The sequence below is a fragment of the Montipora foliosa genome, chromosome 12, assembly GCF_036669935.1.
Source record: "Montipora foliosa isolate CH-2021 chromosome 12, ASM3666993v2, whole genome shotgun sequence".
NCBI lineage: Eukaryota > Metazoa > Cnidaria > Anthozoa > Scleractinia > Acroporidae > Montipora > Montipora foliosa.
Window position 1 is genome coordinate 7,350,822 of NC_090880.1, and position 15,514 is coordinate 7,366,335.

General features: G+C 39.9%; 1 protein-coding gene across 1 annotated transcript in view; it reads left to right on the top strand.

Moving 5' to 3' along the window:
• The window catches only part of LOC137979267 (polycystin-1-like protein 2), a 77,628-nt gene extending 72,563 nt beyond the window's left edge, over nt 1-5,065 (top strand). The window contains exons 18-20 of the mRNA XM_068826489.1: nt 1-708; nt 1,384-1,555; nt 2,498-5,065. The exon at nt 1-708 is cut by the window's left edge and continues 558 nt beyond it. Coding sequence (XP_068682590.1) covers nt 1-708; nt 1,384-1,555; nt 2,498-4,563 — 2,946 coding nt within the window. The 3' untranslated portion in view covers nt 4,564-5,065. The remainder of the gene's footprint in view (nt 709-1,383; nt 1,556-2,497) is intronic.
• The last annotated feature ends 10,449 nt before the right edge of the window (nt 5,066-15,514 follow it).

Consider the following 15,514-nt stretch of genomic DNA (forward strand, 5'->3'; position numbering starts at 1 on the left):
TTGTTTGCCACTTTGATAACGAACGCCATGTTTTATCAATTCGACAAAGCGCCAACAGACACATTTCAGATCGGGCCGATCAAGTTAAGCTGGACACAAATTAAAATTGGAATCCAAAGCAGCATTATTGCAATTCCAGTGAATGTCTTGGTGGTGACAATCTTTAAAAACATCAAATACCCCCTTCCAGAGGAAGCTCGATTCGCCAACCAGAAGGTGCCTGGATGTCTTCCGCATTTTTTCGTGTACGTAGGATGGGTGATATGTATTCTGGCTTCATTGGCATCTGCCCTTTTCACAGTCTTCTACAGTATGATGTGGGGAGCGGAGACATCAAACCAGTGGCTCACTTCAATCATGGTGTCGTTTTTCCAAGATGTCATAATAACGCAGCCTATCAAAGTTATCTTGATTGCTTCGCTACTGTCACTTCTGATCAAGAAGCCACCGGAGCAGGACTCCGTGATCGGATCATCGATATCCAGAAATGGTGGAACGAACAGCCAGGTGGCGCCACCAGAAGGAGAGGCACTCAAAAGAGCGCGTGAATTTCAGAGTAAGGTGCTAGAAATGTTCAGGACCATAATCGAGATGGTATTCTTCTTCATGTTCATTGCCTTTCTCATGGTAGTGTGCTATGGAAACAGGAAGCCTACCAGGTTTGCCCTGACTTCAGAGCTAGAAAATATCTTCTCTGGATTTGAAAAGGTAATTTATTCTTCCCTTAATTGAGTGTTTGATCTATTTATCGCAGACACTTCAAGAGACTTGGAATTTTCTTCAAAAAAGATTTAAATAATCTAGCTTTTTAAAATTTCAAGTGATAGCTTGAATTGGCTCGTTGGTAGATATCACAGAATTTCATTAGTGTCAAGCCTGTTGAGTAGGCAAGGTTCAGGTAGTTCTGAAGCGCGCTCGAACAACATCCTCTTTTCAGTGATTTTACATTTAGTAAAAAGAGCATTCGTCTTGTAGATACACTTCTATTTACAAACGTTTATGACTCAGAGGTCTCGACATGCGATGGAAAGAGGCCCATGAGGCCCATCACCTTACGGTAAAATGTCTATTCGTAGAAAGGCTACTGCTAGGTTTTTGCGGGAAGAAATCGTAGCGGCATTGCATTCAGCGCACGATTTTGCATTTAGCACGTGCAATCCCTCGTGCCGCCACTTGGTTACAGACCAATCAGAAGCGTTGTGGTCATCAGGGCCAATCGGATTGGCCATAATTTGGCGGGACCTGTATCTTAAATTTAGATGATACCGTAAACTGATGGGCCTAGGCCAAATGAGAGAGATCAACACTCTTTTACGGACTTCTGCTATTTATAATCACATGGTCCTATGGCTGTTGATTCTTCGAATTCTTTTTCCTAAAAAGGTTAATAGTCCACCCATGTTCTGGAAATGGACCAGAAAAGTCTTAGTTCCAGGTCTGTACCGCGTCCGCTGGTACAATGGCGATCCTTTTGAATACAAGGAAGGTTTTCTTAGCAACAGAGAGGCCTTCATGGTGGGAATGCCTCGTTTGCGACAGTCTCGCATCAGACCAGGTAAAAGGAATATATTCTAAGCGAAAGTGCTCATCGCGATTTGTGAAGCATCTCGAGCAGATGCAGAGAAGATTGGAAAAGAAAAAAACAGGTTCAAACGGGACTCGAACTCATGACCGTGCGATTGCACTGCACTTTCTTTACCTTCTAAGCTATCAAACCATCTGGAAGATGGTCTCTTGCAAGTTCGTATTATATCCCGTAATAGGTGAATGTGAAAATTAACATGAATTTGCCTCCACGTACAAAGGAGTGATGTGTTTCAACTTTCTCAAACATTTGGTCTCTCTTAGTTAAGAACCTTTAAACAAAAACAGTCCAAGGTGAATGAGGTAGCATTTTATTTTCATTTAGGATTTGAACCGATAAAAATAACGCTTTATTGATGTTCGGAGAAAATCGATGTTGATTGATTAAACTTGTTTACAAACATATGGTTCTGCCTGAATTTTTTCGTTACTATTTTATAACAGAAATAAAAAGGCTTGTTCCTCGAGCATTTTTGAGTCATATTAAGCACTTGGGAATTTTAAGAACACTCGAGAAGTACGAGTAGCACTTGCTTACGGTTCGTGCTTCTCTAGCACTTCTCTCGTGTGCTTAAAAAAAATATTCCAAGTGCTTATATAATTCAACAAAGCATTATTAGTTTATTAGAAGACTTGGTTGTTTGGCTTGGAACGAAGGTATTCAGTGACCGCGGTCTTCCTTTTTTGTATCTCAACAACGGTAATTTGAGAAATATCTGAAACTTCATTTACACGTAACGTTACCTCTCAGTTTTGTCCATAATATGCATCCACACAATTTTGACAGGCAGCGAGAGCTAGTTTGTCGTGTTAGCATTCAAAACTGTTTATGGAATCTATTTGCAATGAAACTTTCGGAACTGTACCAAGTTATTTAATTTCACACAGTACCTTTGATGTTTTTTTTCTTCAGACGAGAAATGTGCGATGGAAGTCCGACATCCAGATCTGGCTCACCAGTTCCATCGTTGCTTGTCAACCTATGCCGACAAGCTTGCCTACTCAACTTCTTACAACCAGCCAGGGTGGATTCCACAAGATAATTCCACTGAACTTCTCTCTTTGTTTGAGCTGCAAAACTTGTGTCCGAAACCATGGCGTTATCAAACCGCGGAAAATCTGAGCACGCTTTCCATGCAGGGTTTACAAAGTGCATATGGCGGTGGTGGTTTCGTTGCCGATCTTGGCTACAACACGCGGTCCGCCCTTAGGGTGTTAGACAACCTTGAGGAAAACAAGTGGATAAATGATTTCACAGCGGCAGTATTTGTTGAATTTACAATTCATCAGCCTGCAACTGCCTTGTTTAGCGTCGTGAAGTACCTATTTGAACGCTTACCGACAGGTGGTTACAATACGGTGGCAAAAGTAACCACCTTAACTTTGTACGCATCGCCTGATTCTAACTTTAAATCATTTTATCAACTCTGTCAGCTACTTCTTATGCTGATTATCTTGTTTTTCCTTTTTACTGAGATTGGGAAGGTTTATCGGCAAAAATGTGCCTATTTTACACAGTTTTGGAACTGGATGGAACTTTTCCAGATATGTGGAGCTATTGCAGCAATTGTAATGTTCTTCTTTAAGGAAATGTACACGAGCCTATTTGTGAAGCGGGTGCAATCTAATCCATTTGAAACATCCAGTACGGATTATATTGTTCTGTGGTCCGACCTTGAAATTTACCTTTTGGCTTTTGTCATTTTTATCGTAACAATGAAATTTCTCAGATTGATTCGGTTTAATCGACACATCTGTCAAATGACTGCTACCATACAGAAATCCATTGATCACCTCTTATCATTTTTCTTGGTCTTTGTGGGAATTATTCTAGCTTACACTCAGCTCGGGGTTCTCGTATTTGGTGCAAATGTACCAGCGTATTCTTCGTTCTTCCAAGCTATGCGTGCCGTATGTCAGATGATTCTGGGAGGCGAAACTCATTTCCACGAACTTAAAGACACCAGCAGAATTGTCGGACCTCTGTATGTGTTCTGTTATATGCTTAGCATGTCCATGATCATGTTAAACATGTTCCTTGCAATACTGAATGACTCTTATGAAGAGGTTAAAGACGTCCAAGGCGATACCTTTGCGGACGCAGAACTTGGGGAATTCATGAAGACCTACATAACAAAAAGAGCCGGTTATCTTGCTCAGGACTTGGTCAGTTTTTTCAAGAAAATGCTGAGTATGGCAAAGTTAAAAAGAAACCCCAAAATGAACGACAATAAATCGTATGTGAAGGTCCCCACTAGTGAAACAGACATATTTTCTCATGACATAGCTGACGAAGTTTCTGAGACATGTGATGAAATACCACCGATTGCTACGATCGCTTCCATGGAAGACTTAACTGACAGCGACGATGAGGCGGTGACTGCAAGCTTGGAAGACGTAAGGCGCAGTTTATCCAATATAAGCGCAGAACTGCGTTCTTCATTTTCAGTTCTAGATGAGCATCCGCCTCCTTCTTGCGACCAAGGTATCAATGATATCAACAGGGATATGAAATGTTCTTGTGAGGAAACGGTTCTAGATCCCGGCAGTTATGGATACAATCGTTATTCTTCTTTTAGAGACATATGGGAAAGACGAGAGGATCCAAGCGGTCGTTTCCATAGGCCAACGAAATTAATCAAAGCTCAACCATTGCTAAGCGATCTCTCAACCGATCATCTCAACGTGATAAACTTTGCTATAAGTGCCAATCAGGATAATAACGATAGATTTTTCCCGACCATTTGGGAAAGAAGAGGGGACCCCGATGATCGATTTCGAACGCGAAAATCTTCAAAGGTGGAGCCTCTTCTTAGTGACTCTTTACGGGATCATTTCAATGAAACCGATCTGGAAGGAGGGGAACAGATAGGAACGTTTGCAAGAATTCGACTGGAAGAGGAGTGCACGCCTGATTTGATGTCTACAAGTACAATAAACAGTACCTTAGGAGATGATCTTCCGGAGAGTTTGGTGTAAAAACCTCGTCCGGAATGGGCAGGCACCTTGGGACTGGCATCGCCCTGTGTTCAAAGATTTGTTACAGCGGGAAACGTCAAGCCGAATTACTACCAATTTAGTAAAAGAGATGCGAACTCGAAATACGAAACGAACACTGTATGTGGCTGCCACAATTTACTGTAACGTTCTATTTTGACTATGGAATCATATAGAACTTTCCGTTTATATATTCAAGAACAATGTTAGACATGGCTGTCATGGCTGTCATGATAGTATGATAGTGAATGAATAAGAAATGCTCATTGATATCAACGGCGGATCTGGAGGATATGAACTATAAGAAAACAGGCGAGTCTACCCATGTAGCAAATGCCAACTTTGTGTAATACCTTTGAGATAACTGATATGACTGCTCAAATGTCATTAGCGCTAGAAATATAAAGCTTACAACGTGAAGGAAAACTATAATGAACAAATCCTGATAAAGACTGCTGTAAATAAAGGATAGAAAATTAATAACTTTATTTTGCCAAGTATCATAAACAAGTTATAAAGATATAACCCAATCTTCTGGAATAAGATGTGACTGAAGTGTATCGAGGAATCACTTCATCGTCCGTGTCTTGATAAATTAGGGACAGTTACGAACTAGAAACTCCGGATACCAAAATATTAACCAAATAACACTATATCAGTAGAGTACGTAGTGGTAGTCAGGAGCTATCATTGTAGGGTAATGGTTTGACACTGACTATTACTGACTATTTTTGATGCTTCGTTCAAGACGTTTTGGCTGGTGCTTCAGCCTTCATCAGTTGAAAAGCACCAGCTGAAACGACTCGAACGAACGTAAAAAAATAGTCAGTATCAAACTATTATCTTACAACATTATATAAATGATATCACTTGTCGAGTTGGAAAAAAGGAAGAAAGCGTTTATGTTACGATGACCTGTATGCAGTTGTTGGACGTTTCCTTAGAGTAGGATAAAGATAAAGGATGAATTTAATTTCTTAAAATATATTGGGGGAGAACTCACAGCCGTCTGTGATAAAGTGAATTTTATTAAGTTGCAGACGGTTAAATAGCTTGTTAAGAAGTGTCTACTTCCTCCTGTGAGTCTACAAATCAGTCACGTGGCATGGTCAAAAAGACACGAAATAAGAAGTTCATGGTAGATCCTCGCATTTATGTGGATAATTTAAGAAATTGCCTCTTATAGACTGCTGAAAAATTTAGGCGGCTTTAACGGCTTTCGAACCCATGACCACCTCTGCGATGCCGGTGTAATGGAGGTAGAAGTGATCTTCACACTGTCTTTCATTCAGCAGTCCAGTCACGGGAACACATGAGCCCAACAAATTTGCCTGCTCCCAACTGACTGGTTTCATAGCTGAAACGGTAGAGAGCTGTGTTTCGTGGACAACCCGCACTTAAAACGTACATTTCTTTCATTCAGATTATAATACTATCCCTGGGGTATAGACATTTGCGACTACGATGAAAAAAAAAAAAAAAAAAAACTCAACTGGACTATTACCGTGGTATGCATGATATGCATCCCACGTAATTAAGCTACTCAACAATTTTGGTGCTGAGTTGTTATCAGGCGTGCAGGCTTAATTTATACCTAGATAAGGCCTTTTATATTCCTGCACAGGAAACTGGATGTCTGACTATCGCCGCCTATTATAAGGTCAGCATGACTAGTAGCGAAGTTGTCTATCAGCCTTTTATCTCATTTTTCCTTCCTCTATGGACACAAGTCGTTGGTATGGCTGTAAATGCTGTTTCATATGAGCGACTATTGAGACAGGTTATTCGCCGCAATTCTATCTCTTTCTTCCTTTTTTTTTTTTAATTCCGAGGAGGTGTAACAGTTTAGAATCAATCCACAGACAATTCAGGAGACGAAGGAAGATAGTCAGATACGGCTGATGAAAACACTGCATGCACTATTTTAACAAAGAATACAAATATGCGTCAGAATTATTAGGGATGGAAGCCACCTGCCAAGGAATATTCATAGAGGTCACAATTAGAGGCCGGCTTTCACTAACAACTCAAACATAGACACAAGCAACATGCGCAAACTCAAAAGCGCGCTAAAAAAATTAAGTCGCCTGCGTTCGTTGCTTGGGCTTATGCTTGCATCAAGAGTTAAAATCTGCCCTAGTCCCACTCCATTCCGCTTCTATTTGACTGCTAACGACAAAGTAAGGTTTTCACTAAATGTCAAAGCCCAAAACAAAGCTTATGAGCATACGGGTTGTATTGATAAGTAACAATTACTCTGAAACTGTCGCAATATTTGTATGGGTATGTAGTTTACCCGCTTGATAAGAATCCCGTATGATACAATCGGAACGATTGCTCTTCGAACTCGGGCCACGCGCCCCGGTAGCGAGTACGTTCCCACTAAGACATTGAAGCAACTCTGATCACGCGGTAGGTTGCTATAAATTATTTACCTCGTTCGTAGTCACAATTGTGCCCCACAGATGCTAAATTTAGCCCCGCTTTCCAATTTCCAAACTACCGTACGACTACAGTATTTGAAATCTCACTCTTCTCTCTTCTTCTCTGAGCGCGCCACTCTTTGCTCACAACATAAGCAAATCCTTTCCACCCGCGAAGTTTGAAGCTCACATATGAAAGTATATGATAAAGTGGACAGACGATTTTTTCTTGAGAACGGGAAGCTTCAAAGGTAAGGAGAATTGTCTAAGTTATTTTCGGATCTTGCTCCGGTCTCGTGTGTACATTTTTCACTGTAAGCATTTAATATTGCATCCAAAGAATACTTCAATGGATCTGTTTTTCTTGCGAACTAGTTTGTTCAGTCGTTCCAAAACATTTTGTGAGTTGAACCAGTGTGTTCAATCGACTATTGTGCAAAGCATTTAAGCTTATAAACCGCGCACCGGTGGCTCAGTTGGTTGAGCACTGGGCTGTCACGTGGGAGTTCGTGAGTTGAACAGTTCAACTCCGGCCAGACCAACACTCAGGGTCTTTAAATAACTGAGGAGAAAGTGCTGCCTTTGTAATTACATCTGCAAATGGTTAGGCTCTCCAGTCTTCTCGGATAAGGACGATAAGCCGGAGGTCCCGTCTCACAACCCTTGTTCATTAACTCTGTGGGACGTTGAAGGTCCCACACACTATTCGAAAGAGTAGGGGACAGTGTTCCCGGTGTTGTGGTCTGACCTTTGTATTACAGAGGGCCATGTGTTAGAAAACTCTTTACTGGGTTAATCATGTGTTACCCTCTCAAAATAAAGAACATTGTATGTATTGTATTGTATTGTATTGTATTGTAGAGTGTTTGATGCCATCAAATTGTAAAATCAAAGCTGCAAGGTTTTCTGATTTTAAAATCCATATAAATCAAGTAAAAAATTACCTAGAAGTAAGTCCGTTTTTCGTTTTGAGAATACAGCCTTTGGAATTTTCAAATTTCGCCTTGCGTGAAACCAAGACAGCAACTGAGATCAAGCTGTCTGGTTCAAAAACGGTTTTGCCTTATGATTTTTGGCAAATTAAGCAGTAAAAGCTGTAGAAGACATGTTTATGATCATTTAGTTCAGTTCACGAGCAAAAAGAGAGGGCTTTCATCGCAAACTGAGGTCCAGATGTTTTGTTGATTCGAGGCCATTCCAGGAACACCATCTTCACATATGGCATCTCCATATAAAGCTCTTTAAAATTAAGTGACATGTTTCGGCAAATAACTTAGTAACAATGCACCAAACAGACTTGAGACTTGGAGCAGATACTTTTCTATTAGTGTTTTGTAACATTTCATTTTCTTGGCTTCTTTCTTTGCACGGTTTCGGATTTATTTCTTTTTACTACGAGACAGTTTACAGACACTCCAAGTGTGTTCATTGTGGCATTGTGAGTCAACACCCAGGCGTTACTAAACACAGGAACGGAACGGAACGGAACGGAATATACCGGAATGAGGCGGAATGACACCGGAATGAAACGGTATGAACAATAATTGTACCGGAATATACCGAAACGAGCCGGAATGACACAAATAAAGCGGAATAAACCGGAATATGCCGGAACAAGGCTGAATGACTCTGGAATAAAACAGAAAGACACCGGAATGAGACGGAATAAACAAGAATGGTACCGGAATATACCGGAACGAGGTGGAATGACAACAGAATAAGGCAGAATAAACCAGAAGGACGAGGAATCAAGCTGATTAGCGTGGACCGGAATAACAAGGAACAAAAAATAATTTTTATCAGTCTAGACAGTGGAAGAATAATTGTTGGAGGAGAGAGAGACTGACTGAAAAAAAAAAAAAAATTTAAAGGGGAAGTAACAGGTCTTGGAACGAGTCACAATATGTTCTCACAATTCTTCATGTAAATATATTATCAACGATCGATCTTTTTTCTGTGCTTCTGACTTCTTTCTTAAAACAAGGAAAAACTGCGTTCAGGTTCGATGGCATTATTGCCAACAATCGGGAAGAGAAAAAGAGTCTTCCGCCTGTTTGCGCGAATCTATTTCCGTATATCTCCATCACGTGTGGGTCGTGGGAAGCAGGCAAGCAGCAACGGTAATTAGTTTGTGGTTTTCGCTGAACTTGAATGTGATTGGTCAATAGACAACTGACCAGTCAGAATGAAGTAAAAATGTTCACTGGTTTTCTGACTCGCACAGTGAAAGCCGCTTCCGAGATCCATAGACAAAAACAATTAGAATAACATTCTGTTTCTCTTGCTACTGCATTTGTTCACGAAAAAAAATGTTACTTCCACAACAAATGGTTATTCATTCAGCGGCAGATATACCTGTCAAATTTTTTTCGTAATCGAAGTATTCCAAAGGTTACAAAAGGCAAAAACACATGCCATTCCCTTAGGAAATCACGTGACACAACAAAAGCTTACTGAAACAACCGAACATCGGTCGGCGCTAACTAACACACGAACTTTTGGAATTTCCAGGTTCATTCATTCTCTCTCTTTTGCAACAATTATTCCTCCACAGTCTAGACTGATAAAAATTACTTTTTGTTCCTTGTCATTCCGATCCACGCTAATCAGCTTGATTCTGGCGTCCTTCTGGTTTATTCTGCCTTATTCTGTTGTCATTCCGCCTCGTTCCGGTATATTCCAGTACCATTCTTGTTTATTATTCCCGTGTCATTCTGTTTTATTCCAGAGTCATTCCGCCTTGTTCCGGCATATTCTGGTGTATTCCGCCTTATTTGTGTCATTCCGCCTCATTCCGGTGTCATTCCGGCTCGTTTCGGTATATTCCGGTACCATTCTTGTTCATTCCGTTTCATTCCGGTGTCATTCCGGTGTCATTCCGCCTCATTCCGGTATATTCCGTTCCGTTCCGTTCCGATCCTGTGCTTAGCAACGCCCCTTCTTGCCAAACAGCCCAAGGACAGTTCTAACTCTGAGTTGTGTGTCAAAAGCACAGGGCTGGGGGGGTTCCTGCTTTGAGCAACTGCAGTTAGAGTTTGTGGTCTTGTTAAGTGAGACTTCACAGTGTAGGATGCCTTGGCAATTTTTCCTGGACTAGTGTAAGCCTGAATGATAGTTTGCTTTTGATCAACAATTAGAGTGAAGCCACAGTGTGGCGTGGGGTGGTGATTGGCAGTTGTCTGACCAAAGCACAGGGGTGGGGAGGGTAGCTTTTTTTGACTTTGCGACAGCAGCAGAATTGGCTTGTTTTCACAATTTCCGCAGCCACCTTTTGACAAATCCAGTTAGATATATAAAAGGATTAATGTCTTCGTTACTGGGAATTTGCGATCCTAGGGTCTTCCATCTCCTACCCTCTCGGGGAGATGAAAGATTGTAAATGAATATATATGTAATCGGTTATGTAAACGACAACAACATAAATCGTGGAAAGAAACATAGAAGTGGCAATCAGGCCCATGCAGAGCGCTTACAAGACCTCCTTAGCAACGGCACTGCTTGGGGATTTCATCGCCATTCCTTCAAGTACCGGAATCCAAAAAACGGGAAAAGAAGATTGGAAAAGCCTTTAACTACCAAAAACAACAATGAAATCAAGCAAAGAAAAGTAAGTTTAAAAAATATAAGATTAGACGTCTTCTGCGGGGACAATACTCATTGGTCTCTCTCATATACAAAGCGCTCTCGTGGAACTAGAAGCTCCAAAAAGCTTACACTGGGTTGCCTCTGGTACGCATTACACACAAAAAAGAAGTCACTCAATTGGGTGGTACTGAACTGCAGTGTTCCAGTTAATTGGGGCGTCATTAAGACCATTAGAGGAGTCACCCACATGTCGCGCCAGCAGAGGCCCTTTGGCTCACACGTTTAATTATTTTGTAATTTCTTCACCATTTTGAGGTCTTATGGTTTTTTTAAGCTTTGGTAATAAATTCAGTTTAAATAACAAAACACGCTCTTGAGTAAAATTCACTCGTTTCTTCTTTAAATAAATAGTCTGCAAAAAAACTGAATGCAAATTGATCTGACGGACGTTTTCCAGCATGTCTTGCAGTTGCACTAGGCAAACGTTTATTGCACACACTAAGAAAGGATTGAAGGAGTTGTTTACGCTTCATAATTCCTCTTCTTGTTAGTCTAATCTCATGCCAGGTCAAAGCATTGTTTGGCTTTGCGTTTGCACCAGAAAGACTGATGAAGAAAAAAATAACAGCTTATATATATATAACTCTGAATCGAATTGTCATCGAAAGAGTAATGACAATCGATCTTAAAAACATGAAAATTTCTGCAGTCTCTAACTTTTATGAATAAACGGAAGTTTTGTCAAAAGGAAGAAATTGATCACGTGCTATAGGCAACCATAAAGGTGCACGTGATCACCTTGTGTTCACTGAATGAACTACGGGAAAGAATGTTAATCGTTTCTCGTTTTCAGAGTAAAACAACGTACTTTTTAGCCAAGAAAATTCCGTCTTTTTTTTTTTTAATTTTGCTGTAATATTTAACTGAATATTTAGATTTCATCTGTCGGATCAGGAAGCCTTCTTTGTCGGGTTCCTAAGAAACGGGGACAGCTATTCTTAGAGTTATTTTCATAGAGTTTTAGATTTTTGAATTCAAGATTTTGGACTTCTAAAATCTTGAATTCAGGATTTTGTTACGGCTATCTTTAAAAGCGGGAATGGGGAACGGGGAATCTTTAAAATGAGGAATCTTTAAAAGCGGGAATCTTTAAAACGGAGAATCTTTAAAACCGGGAATCTTTATAACGGGGAATCTTTAAAATGTCCAGAAATACAGTGAACTTGACTTTCCTTAAACTTGATTATTGAGTGAATATTGGTTCCCATTTTTTATTCAGCTTGATGCCCCAGACCCAAGGCCCATGGTCAAGGCCAGCCATCCTCTTTCATCTGAACTTAAAGTTTTTAAATTGCATATTGATTCGTTTATGTACCTGCCACCGAGCACGAAAAATCAGCGTGAGCTACACGCTAGCGAATCGAAAAAGCATGACCCATAATTTCAAAAAGATTTTGCTGTTACATTTTACACCACTTCCGGACATCAGAGTGATGGCTTCTCTTTAGCAATGTTGTCAATAAACTTTTAGAATACGAAAATATCACGCATTTAAAACTTTGGAAAGGTTGGCAGCTTAAGTGTGTCGCCAGCAGTACATGAGCAATTCACTATCTCCCGCAATTTTTAATAAATGTTCCGCCTAGTTGGAGTGAGTGGAATTTCCCTATAAAGACAGCGCGTCTGAGATAAGTTATCTCGTTTGTCGGTCGGTAAACACCTCAAAAGATATTTTAGTTTTTTCTGACAGTTGCTCCCCTCCAAAGTGACGGATGGGAAATTAAGATGCATCTGAGTAACAATTCGTCGGCGAAAATGTTGTTGAAAGAACCGGACATTTCTTGGACCAATCGCGTTCTTGTAGGTGGAACGTGTTAACTCCGCAAGGCAAAATAGAAACAAACTGTCTGCCGTTTGTCTGATTTTACCTTATATATATATATATATATATATATATATATTTTTTAATTTTTTCTCAAACAATTTGGAATAGATAAGCACTTGTAAATTTCTCATAGATCCCAGATTGTTAGGTTTGTTAGTCTTTGAAAAAATTTAACTCGTGCATTCCAAATTGCTCTCGAAATCATGTGATTACCAACACAAAATCTCGTGAAGTGATCCATTTCCGGTTCTTTCAACAACATTTTCGCCGACGAATTGTTACTCAGGTGCATCTGAATTTCTCATCTGTCACTTTGGAGGGGAATAACTGTCAGGAAAAACTAAAATATCTTTTGAGGTGTTTACCGACCAACAAACGAGATAACTTATCTCAGACGCGCTGTCTTTATAGGGAAATTCCACTCACTCCAACTAGGCGGAACATTTATTAAAAATTGCGGGAGATAGTGAATTGGTCATGTACTGCTGGCTACACACTTAAGCTGTCAACCTTTCCAAAGTTTTAAATGCGTGATATTTTCGTATTCTAAGTTTATTGACAACATTGCTAAAGAGAAGCCATCACTCTGATGTCCGGACGTGGTGTAAAATGTAACAGCAAAATGTTTTTGAAATTATGGGTCATGCTTTTTCGATTCGCTAGCGTGTAGCTCAGGCTGATTTTTTGTGCTCGGTGGCAGGTACATAAACGAATCAATATGCAATTTAAAAACTTTAAGTTCAGATGAAAGAGGATGGCTGGCCTTGACCATGGGCCTTGGGTCTCGGGCATCAAGGTGAATAAAAAATGGGAACCAATATTCACTCAATAATCAAGTTCAAGGAAAGTCAAGTCCACTGTATTTCTGGACATTTTAAAGATTGTCGCTTTTAAAGATTCCCGCTTTTAAAGATTACTCATTTTAAAGATTCCCGCTTTTAAAGATTCCTCGTTTTAAAGATTCCCGGTTTTAAAGATTCTCCATTTTAAAGATTCCCGCTTTTAAAGATTCCCCATTTTAAAGATTCCCACTTTTAAAGATTCCTCATTTTAAAGATTCCCCGTTCCCCGTTCCCCATTCCTATTCCTCCATTTTCCATTGCCGCTTTTAAAGATAGCCTTTTGTCACAATGCTGACAAGCACAAAAGCAGAAGAAATTGTTAAGTAAATATGAAGTTTGTTACTATCTGAATGTTTTTTGGTTAGAGTAAAAAGATATTTGTCACGCAAATTATGTAATTTCATGACACTCAAAATTCGCAAAAAGCGTTTGTTTTATGTAAATAATCTTCGCACTAGCAAGTCGTAGCATTAAATTGGATTAACCACGAAGTTAAAGAAATATTGTTGGCTTCCCAAATAAATAAAATTCCTGTCTCCTCGCGAATCACATTTCAACGCACGTATGCAAATTTGTTAACTCATTTTCACTGTGATTTCCGCGAAATTTTTCTTCTATCAAATACATTGTATTAGCAAAAATATTTCTCGTCAAGCGTTGCATCTTTCATGTTGAAATAACCGCTAAAAATAAAGATTTTTTAACGCTCTATCCGTAGATGTTTCATAATTTAATATTTGCAAAACAGTCAAATCACAAAAATAGCAACGCAAGCAACAAATTGAGTCGCATTTACATCTTCGTCGAATTCTAATGCTTAACACAGGAATTTTTAGTTATTGTGAAAATCTTTTTATATTCGTTAGCAATCATCCTTTCAAATTTCAGGGAAATCGACCGGTCCGCGAATATGGGATGTCGAAAGGCGAAGTGGATGTTATAAGGCCTGTTCCAAAGGTCGTGCTACTGCCGTGCCGAACTCAAATGACTTTGGCTTGGCAGTGGCACGACGATGGCACGCCAGCGGTTTCAAACGTCCACCCTAATACAGTCGCGTCAAATTCAAAACACAAAGCAAAACATCCATCCAGCGTAATAGTATGCAAATAATGCAAAATACATTAAATTAATTTATGAATTGAGTTTGGCGCAACAATAGCAAGCCGTTTGAAACCAAGTCGTGCTACTGCCGTGTGGCACGGCAAGGCCTGCCGTGCTAAGTAGTCGTGCCGAACCTAATTCAGCCGTGCCGCGCTTAATGGTTTCAAACGGCGTGCTACTGCCGTGCTTAAATCGAAATGACAATTTCATTTGAGTTCGGCACGGCAATAGCACGACGTTTGGAACAGGCTTTATGCATTCTAGGGGCGGTGTCTGACATTTGCAGACTGCAGACTGCAGACAAATAGCCCTGATAGACAGTATTTAAGTCTAAACACCCATTTCAAATAGCGCTGATAAACAGTATGTAAGTCTAAGAACCCATTTTAAAACGGTTAGCTTTCAACCGTTTTAAAATGGGTTCTTAGACTTAAATAATGTTTATCAGCGCTATTTGTCTGCAGTCTGCAGTCTGCAAATGTCAGACACCGTTCTAGGGAAAGTTAGGGCGATCAAGTTGCGCGTGTGACCCGTTATAAATACTTTTTCACAAAATGTTCTCGAATCGTCAAGTATCACCACAGAAGACAAGTACATCATTATAAAAGCTTATTGTACGCAAAAAGTATGTTCTGGAGGTAATTTTGAGGGTGGAAGTCAAGTTTACGTCGCATGGTATATTTATATTTAACTAAGTTAACATAACAGAAAGACGTATTTTGACACGAAATGCTTTACTATTGCCATAAAAATACTATCCAGTTAAGCTCGCATATTACACAATATGATGAATTACTAAAGGCCACCTTTCCTAGCGAAATATTTTTTGAAACCAACAACATATTTGCTATAAGAGGCAAACAACTCTATTTCATTACGTGCGTGAAGACAAGAAACTCAATCGAGCAGCAACATGGTGTTTAAGAGACATATCCTCGTCTAGGATAACGCCCGAATTGTGATAGTTTTGCTGTGCTGATTATTGAGGCCCCATTAGGGCAGGGAGGAATCTAAGTATCCCGTATCCCTAAATATCCTGACCTGTATCCCGTTAATTGCTGTAGTTTGTATCACTATAATACCAGTTCAGTATTTTA